At 44.5% G+C, this 19,098-nt stretch overlaps 7 protein-coding genes across 9 annotated transcripts; 3 read left to right on the forward strand and 4 right to left on the reverse strand.

Annotated features, from left to right (window-relative positions):
* Nucleotides 1-128: 128 nt before the first annotated feature.
* LOC6502541 (angiopoietin-related protein 6) lies at nucleotides 129-1,126 on the reverse strand. Its single transcript, XM_001958643.4, has 2 exons — nucleotides 537-1,126; nucleotides 129-480 (listed from the first exon to the last, which is right to left on the reverse strand). Exons 1-2 carry the CDS (start codon nucleotides 1,109-1,111, stop codon nucleotides 333-335), a joined length of 723 nt encoding a protein of 240 aa, XP_001958679.1. The 5' UTR covers nucleotides 1,112-1,126; the 3' UTR covers nucleotides 129-332.
* A 340-nt stretch (nucleotides 1,127-1,466) lies between these two features.
* Nucleotides 1,467-3,453, forward strand: LOC6495369. Its single transcript, XM_001958644.4, has one exon. The coding sequence runs from the start codon at nucleotides 1,631-1,633 to the stop codon at nucleotides 3,419-3,421; it is 1,791 nt and encodes a 596-aa protein (XP_001958680.1). The 5' UTR covers nucleotides 1,467-1,630; the 3' UTR covers nucleotides 3,422-3,453.
* On the reverse strand, nucleotides 3,418-5,070 carry LOC6495296. The gene is made up of 3 exons (XM_001958645.4): nucleotides 4,008-5,070; nucleotides 3,809-3,942; nucleotides 3,418-3,756 (listed from the first exon to the last, which is right to left on the reverse strand). Exons 1-3 carry the CDS (start codon nucleotides 4,976-4,978, stop codon nucleotides 3,563-3,565), a joined length of 1,299 nt encoding a protein of 432 aa, XP_001958681.1. The 5' UTR covers nucleotides 4,979-5,070; the 3' UTR covers nucleotides 3,418-3,562.
* A 98-nt stretch (nucleotides 5,071-5,168) lies between these two features.
* On the reverse strand, nucleotides 5,169-6,008 carry LOC6495295 (DNA-directed RNA polymerases I, II, and III subunit RPABC1). The gene has a single exon (XM_001958646.4). It carries the CDS (start codon nucleotides 5,909-5,911, stop codon nucleotides 5,279-5,281), a length of 633 nt encoding a protein of 210 aa, XP_001958682.1. The 5' UTR covers nucleotides 5,912-6,008; the 3' UTR covers nucleotides 5,169-5,278.
* A 1,322-nt stretch (nucleotides 6,009-7,330) lies between these two features.
* Nucleotides 7,331-8,337, reverse strand: LOC26514052 (ficolin-1). The gene is made up of 2 exons (XM_014908484.3): nucleotides 7,736-8,337; nucleotides 7,331-7,684 (listed from the first exon to the last, which is right to left on the reverse strand). The coding sequence occupies exons 1-2, from the start codon at nucleotides 7,831-7,833 to the stop codon at nucleotides 7,546-7,548; spliced, it is 237 nt and encodes a 78-aa protein (XP_014763970.1). The 5' UTR covers nucleotides 7,834-8,337; the 3' UTR covers nucleotides 7,331-7,545.
* A 3,460-nt stretch (nucleotides 8,338-11,797) lies between these two features.
* On the forward strand, nucleotides 11,798-13,728 carry LOC6495370 (glutamate transporter polyphemus). Of its 3 annotated transcripts, XM_001958647.4 has the most exons (7): nucleotides 11,799-11,989; nucleotides 12,054-12,119; nucleotides 12,174-12,324; nucleotides 12,389-12,868; nucleotides 12,925-13,103; nucleotides 13,169-13,344; nucleotides 13,398-13,728. In XM_001958647.4, exons 1-7 carry the CDS (start codon nucleotides 11,904-11,906, stop codon nucleotides 13,655-13,657), a joined length of 1,398 nt encoding a protein of 465 aa, XP_001958683.1. In that variant the 5' UTR covers nucleotides 11,799-11,903; the 3' UTR covers nucleotides 13,658-13,728. The 3 variants fall into 3 exon arrangements, with proteins under 3 accessions (XP_014763289.1, XP_001958683.1, XP_014763290.1); XM_014907803.3 differs by lacking the exon at nucleotides 13,398-13,728 and having other exon boundaries at nucleotides 11,798-11,989; nucleotides 12,925-13,107; nucleotides 13,169-13,309; XM_014907804.3 differs by lacking the exons at nucleotides 11,799-11,989; nucleotides 12,054-12,119 and having other exon boundaries at nucleotides 12,196-12,328.
* Nucleotides 13,729-18,047: 4,319 nt separating this feature from the next.
* Nucleotides 18,048-18,699, forward strand: LOC6495371 (general odorant-binding protein 56a). The gene is made up of 2 exons (XM_001958648.3): nucleotides 18,048-18,122; nucleotides 18,177-18,699. Exons 1-2 carry the CDS (start codon nucleotides 18,069-18,071, stop codon nucleotides 18,597-18,599), a joined length of 477 nt encoding a protein of 158 aa, XP_001958684.1. The 5' UTR covers nucleotides 18,048-18,068; the 3' UTR covers nucleotides 18,600-18,699.
* The last annotated feature ends 399 nt before the right edge of the window (nucleotides 18,700-19,098 follow it).

Here is a 19,098-nt window from a genome sequence, read left to right on the forward strand (position 1 = left end):
ATAGACGATTACTAAGGGCGCGCCTTTTGAATGTGACACTGATGTACCAATCAGATAACCCACAACAAAAACAACATCTGCAAAGTTTATAAATATTCAGACTTAGAAAATTAACCCCTGTAACCATATACTCTTAATATTTTATTTTACAAATATTTTTTAATAAGGCCACAATATTTAATACATGTTTATTAGTGTTAGAAAACGATTGAATAGCTACACGGGGATCAATTTGTGGAATGGCAGCAATGTTTTCACTAACAGCATTTGCTTCGCTAACAGTTTTTAAACTTAAATAATTTTTCTGCCTGATTTTAATCAATTGATATTATTTAGGACGTAGGCCTCACCATCATATAAACCGTTTTAAGGCTGAAAGTAAAGTCTTGAAATCCTTTCCAAACTATGCCAGAACCATACAAAAAATCTCCCCATTTATTTCCGAATTGACCATTTCCGAGATAGGCACCGTTTAGATTGCTGTAAAGATACGACACGCTTGAAATATTATTATTTTAAGGTTTTTTTGAACTTACCTGTCGTAGCATTGGTTGTACCACCATGCACCTGTGAACTTGGCTGCACAATTTTCTGTGCTTCTATCGTTATCCCTGTCGTAGGTACTAAACATCATATTGTTGTGCCCCTTTAGATTATTCCCGGCAGTACCGTAATAGGTCCCTACCTGGAGCTTATACTTGGAGCTTGCATCCCCTACACTGAAGGAATCGTAGTAGGCAAATGCTGATTTCCCATTAAAGTTCTCCACATAAACATAAAGTTCATGCGGCTTCAATTTGGTCATTTGGTTTAAGGTTTTCAGTCCAATGAAAAAGTTTTTGTTTATGTCGCCAAATCCATTCTCATATGTGGTCCAATTGCGATAAAAGTTCTCTTCGGCACTGACTCTTCTCTGGATGACCACCCAGCCACTTTTACCCATTCTCGGGGTCTCGCAATATACCTCCAAGGTGTCGTTGCCCAGTTTAATTGTCTGAACTCCGCTTATCCCTTGGTTAGCCCCATTGCAGGACGAATAGGACTGCTCAGCAGCAGAAAAATAAGTTTGGCACAACGTGCACAACGCGATTAAAAAGTAACTGACTTTCATATTGACTGTTGATTTCTAAGCTGAAGTGCGCACCCTTTTATACTAAAATGTGTAGATCTTAATCTTATCTTGTACATTGCAATTGCCAGGAATATGCTATAACCGCCAACTTATAGAAATCAATTTCAACGACGAGTTTGAAAAACTTATCAATACAGAATGATAGTTACTCTTCATTTTTCTGGTTAAACAATGCATTATAAACGTCATGCCATTTCCACCAAACGATACTACGGCCTGTAATCTCGATTTGGAGTGCTTGATGAACTTTTCCACGAGTTTGAAGAACTTTCTGATATAGAATGATAGTTATTCTTGAGCCACTTTTCAAATTACGCCGCAGTCTTTGTGTATGACTTCGGAAATTGAATTTTTTTGTTTGTTTATTTTTGACAGCTAAGGATATCTATTTTTAAAGCACAATATTCAAAATTAAATTCAAATTTTTGGCGGGCTTGATTGATTTTGCAACACATTTTCTAAGTGTGGCATAACGATGCAATGTTTTGGTAAACAAACATGGAATGTGTTTTGGACGAGGAGTTACTGGCCAATATTAAATGCAGCGACCAGGAAGATGCGGATGAGGAGGAAAAGATGCAGGTGGAAGGGGAAATTCCTCCACCAGAACCCATCACAGATAGATCTTTTAATGGTGAAGACTCCGATCCGCTGCAGGAAACTGTGACAGCCATCAATTTTCCTTGGGTGTTTGAGGAAAGTGACGTTCTGATGACCGATGACCAACTAGCCGTGGAGGCGATTAAGAAAGAGGGTTCTTCCCGTCCTCCCGTCGCTAAGAGGGGACGTGGTCGCCCTGCCGTCGCAGCTGGAACCTACACATCCCAAAATGGTCAAATCTGGACTTTAAATAGAGACTGCGAGGAGACAATGGAAGAGTTGCCGATTTTGGGTCAACAAGCCTGTGGAAAGGGTCCGGCTCGCACAATATCCAACGCAGTGGAAGCATGGATGCTTCTTTTTGACGACGAAATGCTTAAATCCCTTTTGCGCCACGCCAATGATCAGATGCGTAAGCGGCGCAATCCGCAAAATACCTGCCGCCCTATGGACATAATCGAGTTGCGCGCCTTCCTGGGGCTGAGCTACCTCTGCGGAGTATTTCGCAATGCCGAGTATACCGGACCTCTCGATGAGCTCTGGACTTTAGAACTGGGCAACGCCATTTTTCGTGCATCCATGACCTTGGCCCGGTTTGAGAGCATTTCAGAGTGTCTGGCTGGCAATTCCGGCATGGCTGAAGCCCAGAAAATGTGGCAACGTCTCCTTATTAACAGCAGATCATATTATGGCTGCAGCAGCTGGTTAACAGTTGACGAGGTTCGTTGCTCCGTGGAGAACATGCGATTGACCGTTTGTTGTGATGCCAGGACTCTCTACATGGCCAATGCGGTGGTCAACAAACAGCAGAAGCCGCCAGTCAAGGATATCGAACAGCTCATATGCGACTTTAAGACCACGGGAAGAAATGTAACAATGGGAACTCGTCATTTGAACCCGGAACAATCAGAGCTAATGGTGCAGCGACAGCTCAGCTCGCTGGGCATGTTGAACGATTCCTCAATCGACTGGCCACGCCAGTGGCCAAACGAAAGTCCACTATATTGTGGCCAATCCAAGCTCATACCGTTTGACACGGAAGCGGTATTCGCTTGCGGTCTCAGCTCCCAAGTGGATACACTCCAGGCCTATCACAGCACCTCCCAGGCTTGCCAGCAATTTCACGACTTGTGTCAGCGATACAGCACAGCCCATGCCACTCCGTCGTCCCTCAAAAATCAGAGCAATCCCTTCCTACAATTGTTGCACCTGGTGCTCAACAAGGCGGCCGTGAATGCTTGGATTCTTTTAAGACTTGCGCCTAAAGGAGATGTGACCATGGAACAGCGAGACTTCCAACGGCAGCTGGGACTCTTTCTAACGCAACAGCGTCTGCAGCGTCGCCTTCAACGAAAATCGACTACATCGCTGGTAATGAGGTTGCAGATTTGCGAGATTCTGGGCCAACCGAACGAGCGCCTGCTCTTCGAAGCTGCTGGGGAGGCGAAGAGGTCGCGCAGCGTGGGTGTCCTGGACCCAGATAAAATGAATCTTCCACCGGGCGTAAGCCTGGCTAGTCGTCACGGCGACAAGCACCGCCGCTGCAAGCCATGTTCCCAAACCAAGCGCGACACGAAGTCACGGACGAGGTGCCAACAGTGTCTTTCCCATCGTTGTGGCAAGCACCTGATCTCCCGCTGCTTCGAGTGCGTGGGTATACTGCCAGAACAAATTCCCGAGGACACTTGAACACTGGCATTAAATAACTTTTATTGAAGTGACGCTAGTTTTTTTTTGTTTTTGGTTGGTATGCATATTGCTCAATGGTGCAACGGGTTGTGCTAACACTACGGTGACAACGGCCCAAACAATGGGGAACACGAACGGTAACTAGAACTTGTACTGGAAGGACTTGGGGGCCTTGTACTTGCTGATTGCTCCTGAGGTTCCATTGGATTCCAACGGATCGCTCTGGTCGAGGAACAAGCTGAGGAACTGCTCGTTTTGCAATTCATTTAATGGCATCTCCAGCTCGCTGCAGGATTTCACAATCTCTGCGCAGGCACGCAAGTCCTTACGCATATCTAAAATATTAAGAAGTTGTACAATAGGATTTAGAATAATGACAGAACTTACATTGATAGTTGAAGAGCAGGCTAAGACAGCTTGAACAGGCGGAGCGCTGCTTGTGCTGCAAGAATACCTCGATCAGGCGATGCACTGCATCTACATTGTTTCGACCCAGGAATGAAGTACATAAGGGACCCGCTCTGTTTGGAATTTGAAACAAAGGTAGTTATTTTCAAAGCTTTTTGGTGATTAGAATTTATCTAACCTCCTTTCGACAAGTTCCTGTAAGTCTTTGTAGTGCTCGAATAGTTCCCCCGCTGATTTTTGGTCACAAAACCAATCGCTGACAAAGCATTGCTTCCAAACACAGGCCACCACAAAGATGTCCTTGTGTTCACGGTGAATGGCACGGGCCACCTCCAGAAGTGAGACCAGCACTGCCTCGCTCTTCTGGGCCAAAGTTTCCTCGGAAATGGTACGGAATGCCGTTCGCGCCATTTTTCGTCCCTCCTCCGAATTCATGCTCACACCATAGCCGCGGTGTAGGGTCATCAGAGCGACGTCTGCATTCCCGTTGTTCCAGAGGGCGATGGCTCGAAAGGGAGCTAGATCGGCGTAGGTCTGCGAGAAGGGGTGCTCCAGTTGGCGGCATGTCTCCGCCAGCGCCTCAATCTGTTGAAGCTTGCGCTGGGCACTGAGGTACTTTAAACAGGACACAAACACCTCGTTCGAGGGAAGTAAGTTGCAGCGGATGCACTGACGGATTAGGTACAGAAAGTCCAACTTGTTCTTGATTTCCAATGTGGCCATCAGGAGGTTATCTAGCTGTGGCTGCGACAGGGACCTAATGTCTAAGCCAAGTTGAGGTGATCGCAGGGCTTTCAGGTCATTCATCATTCCCTTGGACATCAGGCCCACGTTCTGGCTAAAACTGGTGCTGGTGGTGCCCGATTTCCCAGCTCCAAGTGCTACATTGCTGTTGGCGTCGGTCTCCTGGGCGGCAGTCGGCCGCTTCATCAGACTGTCGCGTAGCTCCTCCCACTTTTGCGTCTTCCTGGTCACTAGGTCGTTGGTGAAACAGTCGATGGCGTCCAACTGGGTCGACTTCCTACGCTGACGCTGGGTTCCAGGCCAGAGGAACGCGGACAGGTAGTTCTGGAATCGCTGCAAACCCTTTGGCGATCCGGGGGTCACCGTGGTGGTGCCGCTGCTGGTCAACCGCGTTAACATGGCCATTCCGGAGGACCACTGGATCGCCGTTTGGACGGCTGCAAACCTAGGGTTTTATAACAATAATAAAAGTGTTAGTGATGGGCGTTTTCGCGAAAATACTGGTTCCGATAGATTGAGTTTCATCTCTAGACTTTGCTTGGTACATTTAAGGGGGAACACCATTTATGAACTAACAAAAAGTATACAAAATAAATATTTTTTTTAGAAAAGATTGTGATTTATTGACACACCTTCCTTTCTCTTAAATACAAGTTTTCTTAAGCTACATTTACAGTTCAGTTGGTACAGGATTAAGGTCGGTATTCAGCAAACCAGGCGGTAGGAGATGTACCGTCCGGCCGTCTCCGATGAGCGGATAATCTTAACCACCTGTCCTCTCTTTAATCCGAAGTAACGGGCCACCGGATCGCCTGCCTGGATGCGCATCAACATGTTCTCCTTGAGCTTGTAACGGCTGAGCAGCTCCTGCTTCTCCTCGGCGGTCATCACCACGTGCTCCGGCACCAGTTCGTGCTCCGTAATGTTAATTAGCAACTCCGACTCAAGGAACTGCTCCAGAATGTACTTGGGAGCCATGTCAACCAACGATTGCTTGGCGGAGGGCGTCATGCCACCTTGGACAACAACAATGGCTCGGTGGATGTTCTCTTCTTGCATACGGGTACAGTAGGTCTTGATGGTCTTAATGCCGATCTTGGGCTCCTCGGGAAAGAAGACAAACATCTGGTCAGTGGGATCGTCGTTGTGGGCCACCAGAACAATTAAATCCGAGCGGGAAGGTCGCTTTTCGCTTGGTTTGTCACCAAACATTTCCTTAAACTGTTCCAGAGTCTGGTCCAACTCGTCTTGGGTCACCAGGTAGCCGCGGTCGTGGCTCAGCTGCATGATGGTCTTGCGAATGCGCCATAGCTTGTAAGTTTCGGCCTCATCATCCATTTTTTATTGATAAAATTATAAAATAACTTAACACGAAATTGTAAATAGAGCACGCGGAAAGCTGTAGTGTAACCAGAGCATGTAGCGGCGAAAAATACCATGTCTGATTTTATATTAAATACTAAAAATATACTGTAAGCCGGATCCACAACCTAATGGTTTGCAACATGGATATTAAGTATACGCCAGGTGGAATTCTTGATAATATTTTTAAATGCTAGAATTAATTAAATGTAGAAAAAGTAAAAAACCATGTTTGTCTTATAGAAGTACTACCGAATTATTGGTTAATCTTTTATATTTCCCAGCAATGAGCGCCAATTTGAAAAAGGTTTCAATTTGCAACCAAAAACCTTTTTTTAGCGCGGTCTTTTTGTTTCCTGCCACTCATTGTCAATAATTTCGATACTCAAAAAGGTGCTCACGTTTTGTGACCCCATAATGAACCCAGCTCACTTTTTTTCCAATATTTTACGTGTAACATTCAATTACGGCCCAGACGTTTAAATAATATGCTGCGGTGGCACTCGCCATTCACCAATGACTGCTATTCTTATCCTTTGTCTGCGTGCCACTCACTAAAATGCCGTTAATATAGCCACCAGCCACTCCTTCGCCAAGGATCTTGTGAGGGGGCACCCATCCCCCCTGCATCTGCAATTATTTGGAACATCATCGTGTATGACTTTCGCATCCGCACGTCGGCGACGCACCAACGTCAATGACTGACAGTTTATTTAATAGAAAATTCACTGGGTAAGGCGGAGGAGTCCTGTGTATGGTGTTGCGTTGCGTTTGTTTTCCAAATAGTTTTTCCTCGACGGCCCGGCCTCGTGACAAATTGTGTGGAAAATATGCATAATAAATGAAGCCACGAACTGCGAACGTTTGCAGTTATTAAGAGCCGGAGCGTGTGTGTTTATTCCAAAAGTAAGGAATACAGAACAAAACAATTTTTAAAAAACTAATACCACTAGTATCATTATAAGTTTTTCTTCTCTGTAAAAGTTAATCCCTTATTTTATTTGAATGCTTCTCAATATTATCATAACAAAACTCCTTTTATTTTCAATGCATTCCTTTGCTTATTGAATATTTATTGGTTTTCGTCTGACATCCTTCATGTAGTTTGAGTCTACATGTATCTCACATATTAAAATTTCAAGCTGCCCCTCGCTTCGAATGCTTTTGGCCAATGGTCTCCATATGGCCCAAACCACATTAATGCCAGCAAAGTGCAGGCTACGCACGCAAAACAAGCTCACAAAGGAACCAAGCAGAGCAGGCGGGAGCAAAAAATAAAATGAAAATAATAGAGAGAATCTAATAAAAATCCACTTTGTGCAAGTATGAAAAATGAACGATGAATTGCATTATAAATGCAATAATAGTTCGAAGAACTTTCTGGTGTATAATGTTTATGTCAAGCGTTAATTTTTTATTTTTAGTCTAAAGTTATATTACAAATTTCGGTATAAGGCTGATGTTTAAAACTCCCATTCGAGGCAGCTGATATGAGGAACCTCCTGCCCACGAGTTCTCTAATGATAAACATTCCAGAAAGATTGAAAAATGTTTTTTTTTATTCTTTATTTTTTAAACTAAACTATGTCTATTTAAAACAATATATTTTTTTACCACTTAGGCCTCACCATCATTTGAACCGTTTTTAGGCTAAAAATTGCATCATTAAATGGATACCATATTACACCAGAGCCAAGCAAATATTGCCCGGGATAAGTACCGCTTCCTAGATAGGCTCCGTTCAGATTGCTATAAAAACATGCTTTAAATATTATTTTTTAAAGGTATTTTTATATTTACCTGTCGTAGCAATTTTTATACCACCAGGCACCTGTTAACTTAGCTGCGCAATTAAGCGAACTCTCATCGTTATCGTTGTCGTAGGTGGTAAACTTCATGTTCCTGTGCTTGCTTAGGGCGTCTCCGGCAGTTCCGTAATAGGTCCCTAACTGGAGCTTATACTTGGAGCTTGCATCCCCTATACTGAAGAAGTCGTAGTAGGCATATGCTTATTTCCCATCAAAGTTCTCCACATAAACATAAAGTTCATGCGGCTTCAATTCGGTCATTTGATTTAAGGTTTTCAGTCCAATGAAAAAGTTGTTGTTTATGTCGCCAAATCCATTCTCGTATGTGGTCCAATTGCGATAAAAGTTCTCTTCGGCACTGACTCTTCTCTGGATGACCAACCAGCCACTTTTACCCATTCTCGGGGTCTCGCAATATACCTCCAAGGTGTCGTTGCCCAGTTTAATTGTCTGAACTCCGCTTGTCCGTTGGTTAGCCTCATTGCAGGACGAATAGGACTGCTCAGCAGCAGAAAAATAAGTTTGGCACAACGTGCACAACACGATTAACAAGTAACTGACTTTCATATTGACTTTTGAGTTCTAAGTTGAAATGCGCACCTTTTATACTAAAAAGTGTAGATCGTAATCTTATCTTGTACATAACAATTGCCAGGAATATAAAGCTACATATGTAGCTAAGAGCCCACATGTAGAAATCAATTTCTCCCATAAATATTCTTAACAGTATTTAATCCTTTTTACAAACCATTTACAATTTACCACTTAAGACATCTCGTCTTAGATTTCGTTATCGTCAAATGACGAGTTTAAGAACTTAATAATACAGAATGATAGTTATTCGTTTGTGGAACGCGTTTGGCCAATAATCTCCATATGGCCCAAACCACATTAATGCCAGCAAAGTGCAGGCTACGCATGCAAAAATAAGCTCACAAAGAAACTAAAATAAAAAGGAAAGAATAAAGGGAATCTAATAAAAATCCACTTTGTGCAAGTATGAAAAATGAACGATGAATTGCATTATAAATGCAAAAATATAGCAGATAGCAGAATGCGGGGGATAAAAGCGATGGCAACACGACAGCATCGCTGGACAAGCGCATCAAAAAATCTGATCAAAATTATTGAGGCGCACGGAATGAGAATGGTGCACTTGGATAAATATTTTAGAAGAGAGATTTATCTCTTGTATAAAATGCTTCCTGAGATCTTATTCTATTTTCAACCAAATTATGATTCATATTCGGAATATATTTATTTTTAAGATTGAACAAATTTTCTGTAAGTGTAAAGTGTCCTGTGGGCGTGGCAGCCACTGCTGTGGAACGTGGGTGCACTCTCAAAGTTTTTGCGGCGATGCTAAGCTGTTGATAACGTCGATGATGACGACGCGATAAGCGCGGCGATAATGTTCGGGGCTCGACTTGCCCGGATTGCAGGTGAGCCAGGCGAGTGAGCCAGCAATCGCCAAGGACAAAAGCCAGCACATCCTTGTCGCTCGGTGCGTGCGCTGCATTAGGAAATTTCCTCCAAGTGGCATTTATTTTCGGTTTAGCTGATGATGAGCCAAGGATAATGACACTGGTAGCATCCAGTGTCATGGAAAGAGCAGCCACGCCACGCATAACACCAGGAATTTGTAATTATTCGCCAGATGACTTTCTGCTCCGTCTCGGCAAAGTCTGGCCATTGACATTGAGCCAGGCAAATCAGAGCCAGCTTTTAGCTTTGGATGGGGAAAATATATTCAAGATATACTTGTGCCCTTGCGGAGGAATAAAGTGATTCCTCCCAAAAGTGTGCAATGTACGAGAGATTCTATCGACGTCAGTGACAGTCAAGTCATAGCTTTGGTAATAATTATCCGATTCTTGAGCGGAATACCTTAATCGATTTGTACTTTTATCCTCCATCATTCTGCATCAAAATCTAAAAACAAAATATTTTTTAAATTTTTTGTTAAATTTCCTGAGCTATCCCCTTGAAAATGTGGAAAGTGCATGGGGAGGCCTATAGTGACCCCAGCGATGGCCATATCTTGGCCAATTTCCATCCGATTCTTGAGCGGAGTACCTTAATCGATTTGTAGATCGATTCCCCGCCAATCTGCATCAAAATCTAAGAACAAAATATTTTTAATATTTTTTGTTCAATTTCCTGGGTCAAACCCTTTAAAAGTGCATGGGGGCCCAATATGCCCCCAGCGATGGCTATATCTTGGCCAATTAATATCCGATTCTTAAGCGGACGATTAAACGATTTGTATATCGATTCTCTTTTGACTTGCAAGAAAACCGTAGGTTTGGAATCTTTTTTCAAATGTCGCTTTTTAAATGACTCAAATCCCTGGAGCCTTTGTTTTGTGTGCTTGGCGCCTAATAGTGGCGAAGAGTCAGTCTAGTTTGGATCAGGTTAAGTTCTTATCAAGGAGTTGCAATCTATTGTGAGCAGGCGGCAAGCAATCACAGTTGCCCCTTCCAAGGGGAGCCGGTGTCCCCTCGCTCGTCCTCTGGCCCCTGTCTTCATGACCCACGCCAATGCCATGCAATTATTTGTATAGGAATTTAAATTGAATGTCAGTCTGTTTGTTTCCATAACATATACACGCCCGGACCCCCGAACACCCGAACACCCTGCCTCGCATCGCCCATGACACTCGCACATTGCTGACAGTTTAAGGAACATGTGGAGGCATCCTTCTGGTCCAAAACGAGGACGAGCAGCAGGACGAGGATGGCCAGGACGCGTATGGGGATGAGGTGCAGAAGCCGAGGAGGGCATTGTCGCACATAAGCAGTTCTTTGGTTGCTTCTTCGATGCCTTTGCCGCCGCTTGCTCCTTGCTCCTTGTCTGCTGTAAAATTCCAAATTTGTTTTATTTGATTTCTGCGCTGTTCCTGGTCGTTTTCTTTTCTGCTTTCCAGCAGTTACAGCCACTGCTTCTGGTTCTGGTTCTGCTGCTGCTGCTGCATATTTCCCTTTATGCAAAATATATGCTATAAATGCCCCGCCCACCCATGAAGGCAACTGCCTTTGCCTTTCCTTGCCATGCCTGGGCACGCCCCCTTCTCGCAAATGCGCCTTTATTTGAATATCGTGTCACATGTCGCACGCAGTTAGGTGCCTTCGTTGTTATTGTAATTGTTGTAAATGTCGCCCAGCGACAATATCGCATTTGCATATTTCTGTGCCAACACAGACACTTGTACATACAGAAACGGTTTGCCAACCAAAAACCCATCCCAGTTCCTCGGTAGCAATCTAACTACCAAGTCTGTCACATCCTCCTCCTCCACCAACCAGCAAGTTCTGTGCATTTTTACTTAATTTTATTTGTATTGGATTTGCGCGGCTGCCTCGGCGAGTCCTGTGCGCAGAATAGCGCGCTTTCGGAATTCTGCAATTTGCACAATAAATTTTAATTCAATTTACTGTTAAACTCACACGGAGACACACAGACACATCCAAACTAACTAAATGCGGACGCGGAAGTGCGCATTCTGGCATGACAATCGTTCCAGGATATTCTTTGCCATTAGCTTTCTAAAGTCTACAGTGGAGCTTGACCTCAAGAGGATAGCAAGGGATTTAAATAGGTAGGATATTTATTAAGCATTTATCCCTTTCCTTAAGGCTTTATTTTAAATCAAAGATTAAATATAAATAGCTTTTAATCTTAAACAAATTATGTATCCTTTTTATTCCATTTTTACTGTGGCACCCGCTGGCAAATTGTCACCCGGACTCCCAAAAACCTCATTCCCACCGCCAGACTAACCTTCATCTAGTTACCAACCTCTGGTCGCCGTTTGTTGGCCAACTTTATGGGATACAGGGCCGGGAAGCTGGCCATAAGTTGCACTTATTATGATAATGGGCGCGCATGTGCAACCATTTTGATTGGGCTGCGGTGGCACTGCCACAGCTTCCAGTTGCCGTTGCAGTTGCAATCGTAGTTATCCGCTGTAAGTGAATTGAATGTGCCCAGCTGCGGGGGGGCTAAGGAGGGCGAGGGCGACTTGGGCTGACTTAGACTTGGGAGTTATCTAAACTAATTTGAAATTGTTGTCAAAAGTGTTGGCTTTGTTTTTTTAAAATTTTTTTTAAGAAGCTTGTTGGCTCCTGAACGCCACTGACTGTTAACATCTCGACAAGGCAATGGAGTCCAAGCAACAACAGAATCAGGGCCAAAAGCCCAATGATCAGGGCCAAAAGCTTAATGATCAGGGGCAGGACCAAAGGACGTAAGTAAGTGTATCCCAGCCAGGACAAGATGAGAACTGATCCTTCGGATTTATTTTATTGCAGGCAGTCCATAACATCCTTCTACATATACAATCCCTATGAAAAGCGAATAGTGGAAGCGCCATTGACGTAAGAACAAACCATACAAGTCTTTTTAAAAGAAAAATTGATATTTATCCTTAGAAACTGTGATGCCTTCATTTCCCTGCTAAAATGTGTTATTGGAACTGGCGTCCTGGCAATGCCCTTGGCTATTTGCTGCTCCGGTATTGTGGTCGGCATTGTCATGTGCATCCTGCTGATGATTATACTGACGTACTCCATCCATTTGCTGGTCTGTAAGTGCTTACCTCAGAGTTATCAGAGTGGTGTTTGAATAACAATAACCCCGGTGACAGATCCATGGAATGACCGAGTGCTGCCGGCGAAGGCAAGTGCCGCAGATCTCCATGCCGGAGGCTGTCCAAATTGCGTACGAGGAGGGTCCCACCTGCGTCCAATGGATGGGCCGCACAGCCGGTATTATGACCACTTGTGTCATAGTCTTTAGTCAGTTCCTCTTGTGCACCGTTTATTTGGTTTTTGTGGCGAAGAACTTCAAGGAGATCGGTGATCAGTATGCCGGATCATACAATGAACGGTTGTACGTACTGGGAGTTTGTATTCTCCTCCTGCCGCTCTTCATGATCCGTCGCCTGAAGTACCTGGTGCCCTTGAACTTGATTTCCAACTTTGTCCTGTATGGCGGTTTTGCTCTCATCATGTACTATTTGTTTAGCGGCTTGCCTGATATCCGGGATCGGGATTTGGCCAAGCCTCCAATCGAATGGATCGAGTTCTTTGGTATTGCCGCCTTCTCCCTCACGGCAGTTGGTTCGGTGAGCTTTTATTTCACTATTTATTTCCACGGATGATCTTGGAACTTTCCTCTCAGATGCTCGTAGTTGAGGCGCATATGAAACATCCGGAAAGCTATCTGGGCTTCTTCGGGGTCCTTAACCTGGCTGTCTTTTTCATCCTGATATCCAATATGTTTTTTGGGCTCATGGGGTATTGGCGATTTGGCGAGGAAGTCCATGCCAGCATAACTCTCAATATTCCGAGGGACGAAATGTAGGTAAACCGAAGCGTTTCATGGCTCATCCCTCTTGTCTTCTAACCCCAGTGCTCATCCTCAGTCTGTCGCAGTGCATCAAAGTCCTCATAGCCTTTGGGATTTTCCTCAGTTATCCGCTGAACGGCTTCGTGGCGATCACGGTGATTTTTAGCGATTTCGATAAAAACTCTGATCCCGAGAAGCGCCACTCGTCGATGCTGGAGTATGTGGTGCGGATCTTCTTTCTGCTACTAACAGGTGAACCGAAAAATGCATTCCCCAACGTTGATATTTTAGTTTTAGAGTAACAGGTGTGGTGGCAGTGGGCGTGCCCAATTTGGCGGCACTCACGGAGCTAGAAGGCGCCTTCTCGCTGAGCAACCTCAACTTCCTGTGTCCGGCCTTGATCGATATATTCCTGAATTATGGCATAGGTTATGGCAGGCTGCGGTGGAAGCTAATGCGGGACGTAATGCTCATCCTGATTGGCCTAGTCTTTGGCGTGGTGGGATGCACAGCGGCCATCATACAACTGGTGAAGGACTTACGGGTTACGTTTAGCAAAGTGTAGGTTCCCACTACTCCCCAATCTTTTTGTTTTGGTCTGTTGCTAATTGTTTGCAATAAAATCGGATTTCACAAGTTGTCCGCTTTTTGTTTCCTGTTGTGTTGCATTTAAGAAGCTAATATTTGGCTGGATTTTAGTGGTTGTTGGCTGGCTGGCTAGATGGCTGAATGGCTGAATGGCTGGATGTTGGGTGGCTTTTAATTAATTGCCAGCCAAGTGTTTGCCGGCTGCTGGTTTATCCCCGATTAAGTCGGTTCGTTGTCTAAGCCCTCTGAGCGTCGCTCTTCTGCGTCGTTCGTTCGCCGCTTCCTGTTTGCTCAACGTGGCGTATACTTGACTAAGCGCACATCAAGTATACGCCACGTTTAATTAGCCTGGCAACGCCGAATGTCGAATGGAGAATGGGTCCGATCGTTTTAAACGAACTGTTCGGCACTGTAATCAAATGCAGGCAGGACTTCAAGCCCCACCAGCGGTTGGGGGATTTTAAAATTGAATTCCCTGCCTCAATGGAGCGCAAATACAAAAGGCAAAGTTGCCTAGCTGCCGCACAATAAACTAAAAGACAAATACACAAATACAAATTCCGAGCCAAGAAGAAGTACAATCTTTGTTGGTCCTTGCTCCTCGGCATCCGTCGTCCTGCAAATATATAAATAGGCACAGGAAAAGCAACTGCCGACGACGGCGACTGTTGACTGCGCCAGTGTAAATAGCACGGCCAGCGAAATACAATAAAAAAAAAAGGATCTTAAAAAAATAAAATAAAATAAAAAATAAAATACTTCTGCAGCGGCAGCATGCAGCAGTTGGCAGGGGATTCCTCAAGGAACTGCACGAAGGACAAGGAAGACCACTACTGCAGCAAATACACACAAAACACAATTTCCATTCTTCAAATAGAAATAAAAAAAAAAAAAAAGTAAAGTAAAGAGGGAACACGGGGGAAAAAAAACAAGAGAAGACCAAGAATAAAACGTTGCGACTGCCAGCGACAGCAGTCAGGATTCCAGGGGGGGATGATGGGGTGGAGGCATCCCGGAGTATCCTGGGGCATGATTTTTGCAGACATGTTGCTTAAAACTTAATTTAGAGCGCCGCTTGCACTGGCCCCCCAAATATACGGCCGAAACCGAAAAGCAAATCAACACACACAAAAAAAAGAAGAAAAATAAAAGAATAGGAGGGAAAAAATAACAAATAAAAAGAAAAGTAACAAGAAACAGGATCAGGCTGGCAGCAGGAGGAGGAAACTAAGGAAATGCTCACATAGAAAATTCGCCAGCGGCGGTCGCTTCAACTAATTTTCGTATATAATTTCGTGGGCCAGACAACAAATGCCTGGGATGTTAAGAAAAAGTGGGAGCACGACTCCCGGAGTGGGAGTGGGAGTGGCACGGACAGGAGCAGGAGCAGGAGCAGGAGCAGGAGCAGGAGCAGGGGCTACTATTACTCCAACTGGAGTCGGAGCCAGTTCCTTGCCTAGTTGTCAGTGCAGCATCATGTCAGTGTCATTATCAAACAATTCGTTGCCAACTTGGGAGGCGGAAGGAGTTGCTCCTGTCCCACATGGTTGGTGGCTAAAATGTCGCTGCTCCTTGCCTCCTTGCTCCCCCCCATCACCCCTTGTGGAAAGGCTCAGACAATGCGTGCCACAACTTCATTCCCGACTGTCCCTCGCTCTCTCCTTTTGTACGTCCCGACTGTCACATGTTCGGAGTCCGGGCGTCCGGGTGTCCGGGAGTGGAGTCCTGTCAGACCGAAACTCTCAAATTGAAAAAAAATTCCCATTTTAATACAATTATTTGTAGGCTAAAAAGAAAAGAAAACGATGCATCTGAAGACAGGACAGGGAATGGGTATAACGTATGGATATTTAATGGGGGAGAAGGATATTTAAGAAGGATTTAAAAGAGCTTCTGAGATAGAATATAGCTTGCAGGTTATTGGAACTTAATTTGGCATAATAAACTCAAATAAAAGTCTAATCTTCCATTGGTATTTTTCGATTTAAAACGAATATGAGACCCTGGCCACTGGACATCTCATCCTAAGTCCGATGAAGTAAAATCCAACTCAAGAGCTCCCCAATTCTCGGGCTGCCAAATGACTCCTCACATTTGTTTGCAAAGGATTGCCAGTCCAGGGGACCAGTCAGGACGAGGGAAAGCGTGGCATTTTGTGGCTTAGACCGGCAGAGACATGGAGCGACCAGGTGAAGGTAACCCGGGAGTCCTTTGGTCGTTGCGACCTCGACGTGAAGCGACTTTGGCACGTTCCATTTGTGCCGCCTAACATTTATTTACTTGGCTGACTGAAATGTCATATTTGCCTTTGGCCCACGTTTACTTCATTCTGATTGTGTGTGATTTGCATGCTGACGGGATGGGAAAATTAAACCGCAAAGAGATTGGGTTGGAAAGCCAGCTAGAAGAAAAAGAAGGGTGAATTGTCACAGCGGCAAGGCTGACAGGGCTGCCAGGCAAGGCAAGAGCATCTAAACTATTTACTTATTTATTTCGCATTGAATGAGAGAGTTTGCTCGAGAATTTAGCCGACTTCCTTTCGCCAGGACTATTTTCCAGCGTTCCATTCCAATTTGAAATGTGCACTGGACGGCAGTGACGTGGAATAATGCTGGTATGCCAGCAGCCATCTAACCATTTATCCCTCTAAGCATTCAGCCATCTATCCTTCCATCCATCCATCCATCCATTGGTCTATGCATCTACATATGCATCCCTCCAGCTATCCACATCCTTTGGCTGGCATTTGCTTTTGTTTGTGGCATGCGATTTGTAGATTTTTCAACCCAAAACCCAAAACGCTTCCCAGCAGTGGACGAGGACAGTACACACAGCGGCGAATAATGTAAATCGGGGAAGGGGGCCTGGGATGGGATGGGATTTGAGATAGATTCCGGGGGAACTGGTCAACAATGTGCCAGTGCATAAGTTGGCATTATGCAACAAATATGCAACAGAGCTTGGCTCAGAGCTTCGGGTCACATGCCCACTTGCATCTTAAATTCTTTGCTTCGGAGAATGTGAGAATTTTTGACCGGCGGGGCCAAAAGAGCTCTTGCCAAATCACTCAGGCCTCGACCTCACTTTCAACCGATTTGCATACTCAAGTTGTTCGGGCCATCTTCAAGATACAAAGATACAAGATACAAGATACAAGTCCGGCAATCAGTGAGAGTTCTGCCCATCCCCACAGCAACTGCTAATTAAGTGTGTGGATTCCTATCGAGTGGGGCATTGGAGAGCCAGGGGGTGGAGTTGTTTTTCTAATGAACCAACTAATTGCATCTAACGGCAACTGCAAAAGTAATCAAAGTGGCAAGCTTTGGAAGCAGCAACCTCCCAGCTACGAGCCCAAGAGTCGGCAAAATGGCAATAATAACGAAACTTTGTTCAAGAATTTTTGGAATGTTGCACAAATATGCGCAAGAATGCAGCAAAATATGCTCGGACCAATGCAAACGTGATTGTGGCCGGGAAAGAGATGGGAAATCTGAAAAGGGAAAGAGATGGGAAGTGAGTGTTGGAGTGAGAGAAAAGCTAACTGAAGTGGCAGACAGGAGGAGCTCGTTCAAGTTGCTGTTGCTGCTGCTGGCTTATATCAATAATTGCCAAAAGCAAATTGGAAAAGTTATGCGCCTGCAGTTAATGCGACCAGCGGAAATAGTCGCAGTCAAAATGGCGCAACAGCCAAACGGAAGTGCCCAACACATACACATGTATATACACACACACACACAGACCCAAGTCAAGTATGAATATCCAAAGTTGTTGGCTTTACTTTGGTTATTAGTATTTAAGTTTAGAGTAAGAGCCTGTATACTGGCCTAAAATAATATCGAATTATTGGAAAAGTGTTTTTAAGAAAACTATTACTCTTTAGTTTTCAGGATATAAGTATCACTTTCTAAATAAATCTATAGTTTAAAGAAGCTCATAGCTTCTATTTTATTCCTTTGAGAAAAGAGTATTACCAATATTCGACTTCCCACAATCAAGACTCCCTCCATTTTCTTCTTGTTTTGTTTTAAAAAATTTGTTCTGCAACTTTTGTATTTTTTTTGTTGGCTCCTTCCAGTTCTCCAATGGCTGGAGAAGAACTTGCCCGGCAGTCAGGATTTGTTGAAGCAGCTCTCAAGATACTTTCGGTATGCCAATTGGCATTTCTGCATCGATTTGGGTTCTGGCTGGTTGGGTTTGTTACTTTTTCGGCTATTGAGAGTGCGGCTCAACTTTTTCAGGCCGTTGGCCACGGAAAACGCGAAATATTTTCGGCTCATTGAATTGATATTCGCAATTAAAATACTTCCGGTGGACTAATGATGCAAAGGTCGGTATATAAGGTGCTTGGTGGCAGGTATTTTCAATCAATTTTCGTAAAAAGGTTAAGAATGAATCAAGTTCTGGTGGCTCTACTAGTTTCTAGCCTGTTGGCTTTGAGTGAGGTGGGTGGGAAATTATTATAAAATAATCAAGAAAATAACTATATACTTCTACAGTCTCGCTTTGCGAAAGTTAACATCAATCTGGGACTAACTGTGGCCGATGATTCCCCCAAACCGCTTACCGAGGACATGATCCGACTCTGCGGCGAGGAGACGGATCTATCTCTCCGGGAGCTGAGCAAGTTCCAGCAGCAGGACTTCTCTAGTCCCTCGGAGTCCATCCAGTGCTTCACTCACTGTCTGTACGAGCAGATGGGTCTCATGCACGACGGTGTCTTTGTGGAGCGCGACTTCCTTGGCCTCCTGTCGGAAGCCAGTAATCCGGACCACTGGCCGGAGCGACACTGCCACATGATTCGTGGCAATAACAAGTGCGAGACTGCCTTCAAAATCCACATGTGCCGCCAGCTCCTGAAGCAGGCCAACAAGGACGTGGAGGTCACTACCCCAGCCCAGTCAGATGTCCAGTTGCCTTAGGTTTTTTTTCCATTATTCAAAAGCTATACATGGTGGTGGTAATCAGGGTTTCAAACAAAACGAAGCATTATATTATATTATATTATTGTTGGTTGAAAGAAATCGGATTATTAATTGCAACTCCTATCAGTGGAGACTTGTCCAACTTGGACACTCTTAGACTTTGAGATTGCCATATGCCTAAAGTGAGCCACTTGAGTCTTCTGTGACCATTAGGAACTTCAATTGGGGAATTCGCCTTCAGCCACCTCCTCGACTTCTGCGGTTACTTCGCTTTTCTATGGAAATTTTGCCACTTAGTTTGTCAGACGCCGGGGCATTGTTAACTAAGCTCAGGTCGCAGTGCACACGATTGTGGCAATGACGCTAATGCCGGATCGAAGTTAACGCTCCACATCAGTTGCACCACCCCACTGGCACCACTCTCCTTCCTATCACTTGGCATTTTAGCTCCCTTTTGGCACTTGTCTGCGATTTCGAGTGCATTTTGCTCGGCAAT

This window comes from Drosophila ananassae, chromosome 3L (genome assembly GCF_017639315.1).
Source record: "Drosophila ananassae strain 14024-0371.13 chromosome 3L, ASM1763931v2, whole genome shotgun sequence".
NCBI classification, from domain to species: domain Eukaryota; kingdom Metazoa; phylum Arthropoda; class Insecta; order Diptera; family Drosophilidae; genus Drosophila; species Drosophila ananassae.

Coding starts and splice junctions, on each gene's coding strand:
- LOC6495370 (XM_001958647.4), top strand. CDS start 11,904: ATGGAGTCCAAGCAACAACAGAATCAGGGCCAAAAGCCCAATGATCAG. Junction 11,990..12,053: donor CAGGGGCAGGACCAAAGGAC/GTAAGTAAGTGT, acceptor ATTTTATTGCAG/GCAGTCCATAACATCCTTCT. Junction 12,120..12,173: donor ATAGTGGAAGCGCCATTGAC/GTAAGAACAAAC, acceptor ATTTATCCTTAG/AAACTGTGATGCCTTCATTT.
- LOC6495369 (XM_001958644.4), top strand. CDS start 1,631: ATGGAATGTGTTTTGGACGAGGAGTTACTGGCCAATATTAAATGCAGC.
- LOC6502541 (XM_001958643.4), bottom strand. CDS start 1,111: ATGAAAGTCAGTTACTTTTTAATCGCGTTGTGCACGTTGTGCCAAACT. Junction 481..536: donor TACAACCAATGCTACGACAG/GTAAGTTCAAAA, acceptor GTATCTTTACAG/CAATCTAAACGGTGCCTATC.
- LOC26514052 (XM_014908484.3), bottom strand. CDS start 7,833: ATGAAGTTTACCACCTACGACAACGATAACGATGAGAGTTCGCTTAAT. Junction 7,685..7,735: donor TATAAAAATTGCTACGACAG/GTAAATATAAAA, acceptor ATGTTTTTATAG/CAATCTGAACGGAGCCTATC.
- LOC6495295 (XM_001958646.4), bottom strand. CDS start 5,911: ATGGATGATGAGGCCGAAACTTACAAGCTATGGCGCATTCGCAAGACC.
- LOC6495371 (XM_001958648.3), top strand. CDS start 18,069: ATGAATCAAGTTCTGGTGGCTCTACTAGTTTCTAGCCTGTTGGCTTTG. Junction 18,123..18,176: donor GCCTGTTGGCTTTGAGTGAG/GTGGGTGGGAAA, acceptor ATACTTCTACAG/TCTCGCTTTGCGAAAGTTAA.
- LOC6495296 (XM_001958645.4), bottom strand. CDS start 4,978: ATGGCCATGTTAACGCGGTTGACCAGCAGCGGCACCACCACGGTGACC. Junction 3,943..4,007: donor CAGGAACTTGTCGAAAGGAG/GTTAGATAAATT, acceptor AATTCCAAACAG/AGCGGGTCCCTTATGTACTT. Junction 3,757..3,808: donor CCTGCTCTTCAACTATCAAT/GTAAGTTCTGTC, acceptor TTAATATTTTAG/ATATGCGTAAGGACTTGCGT.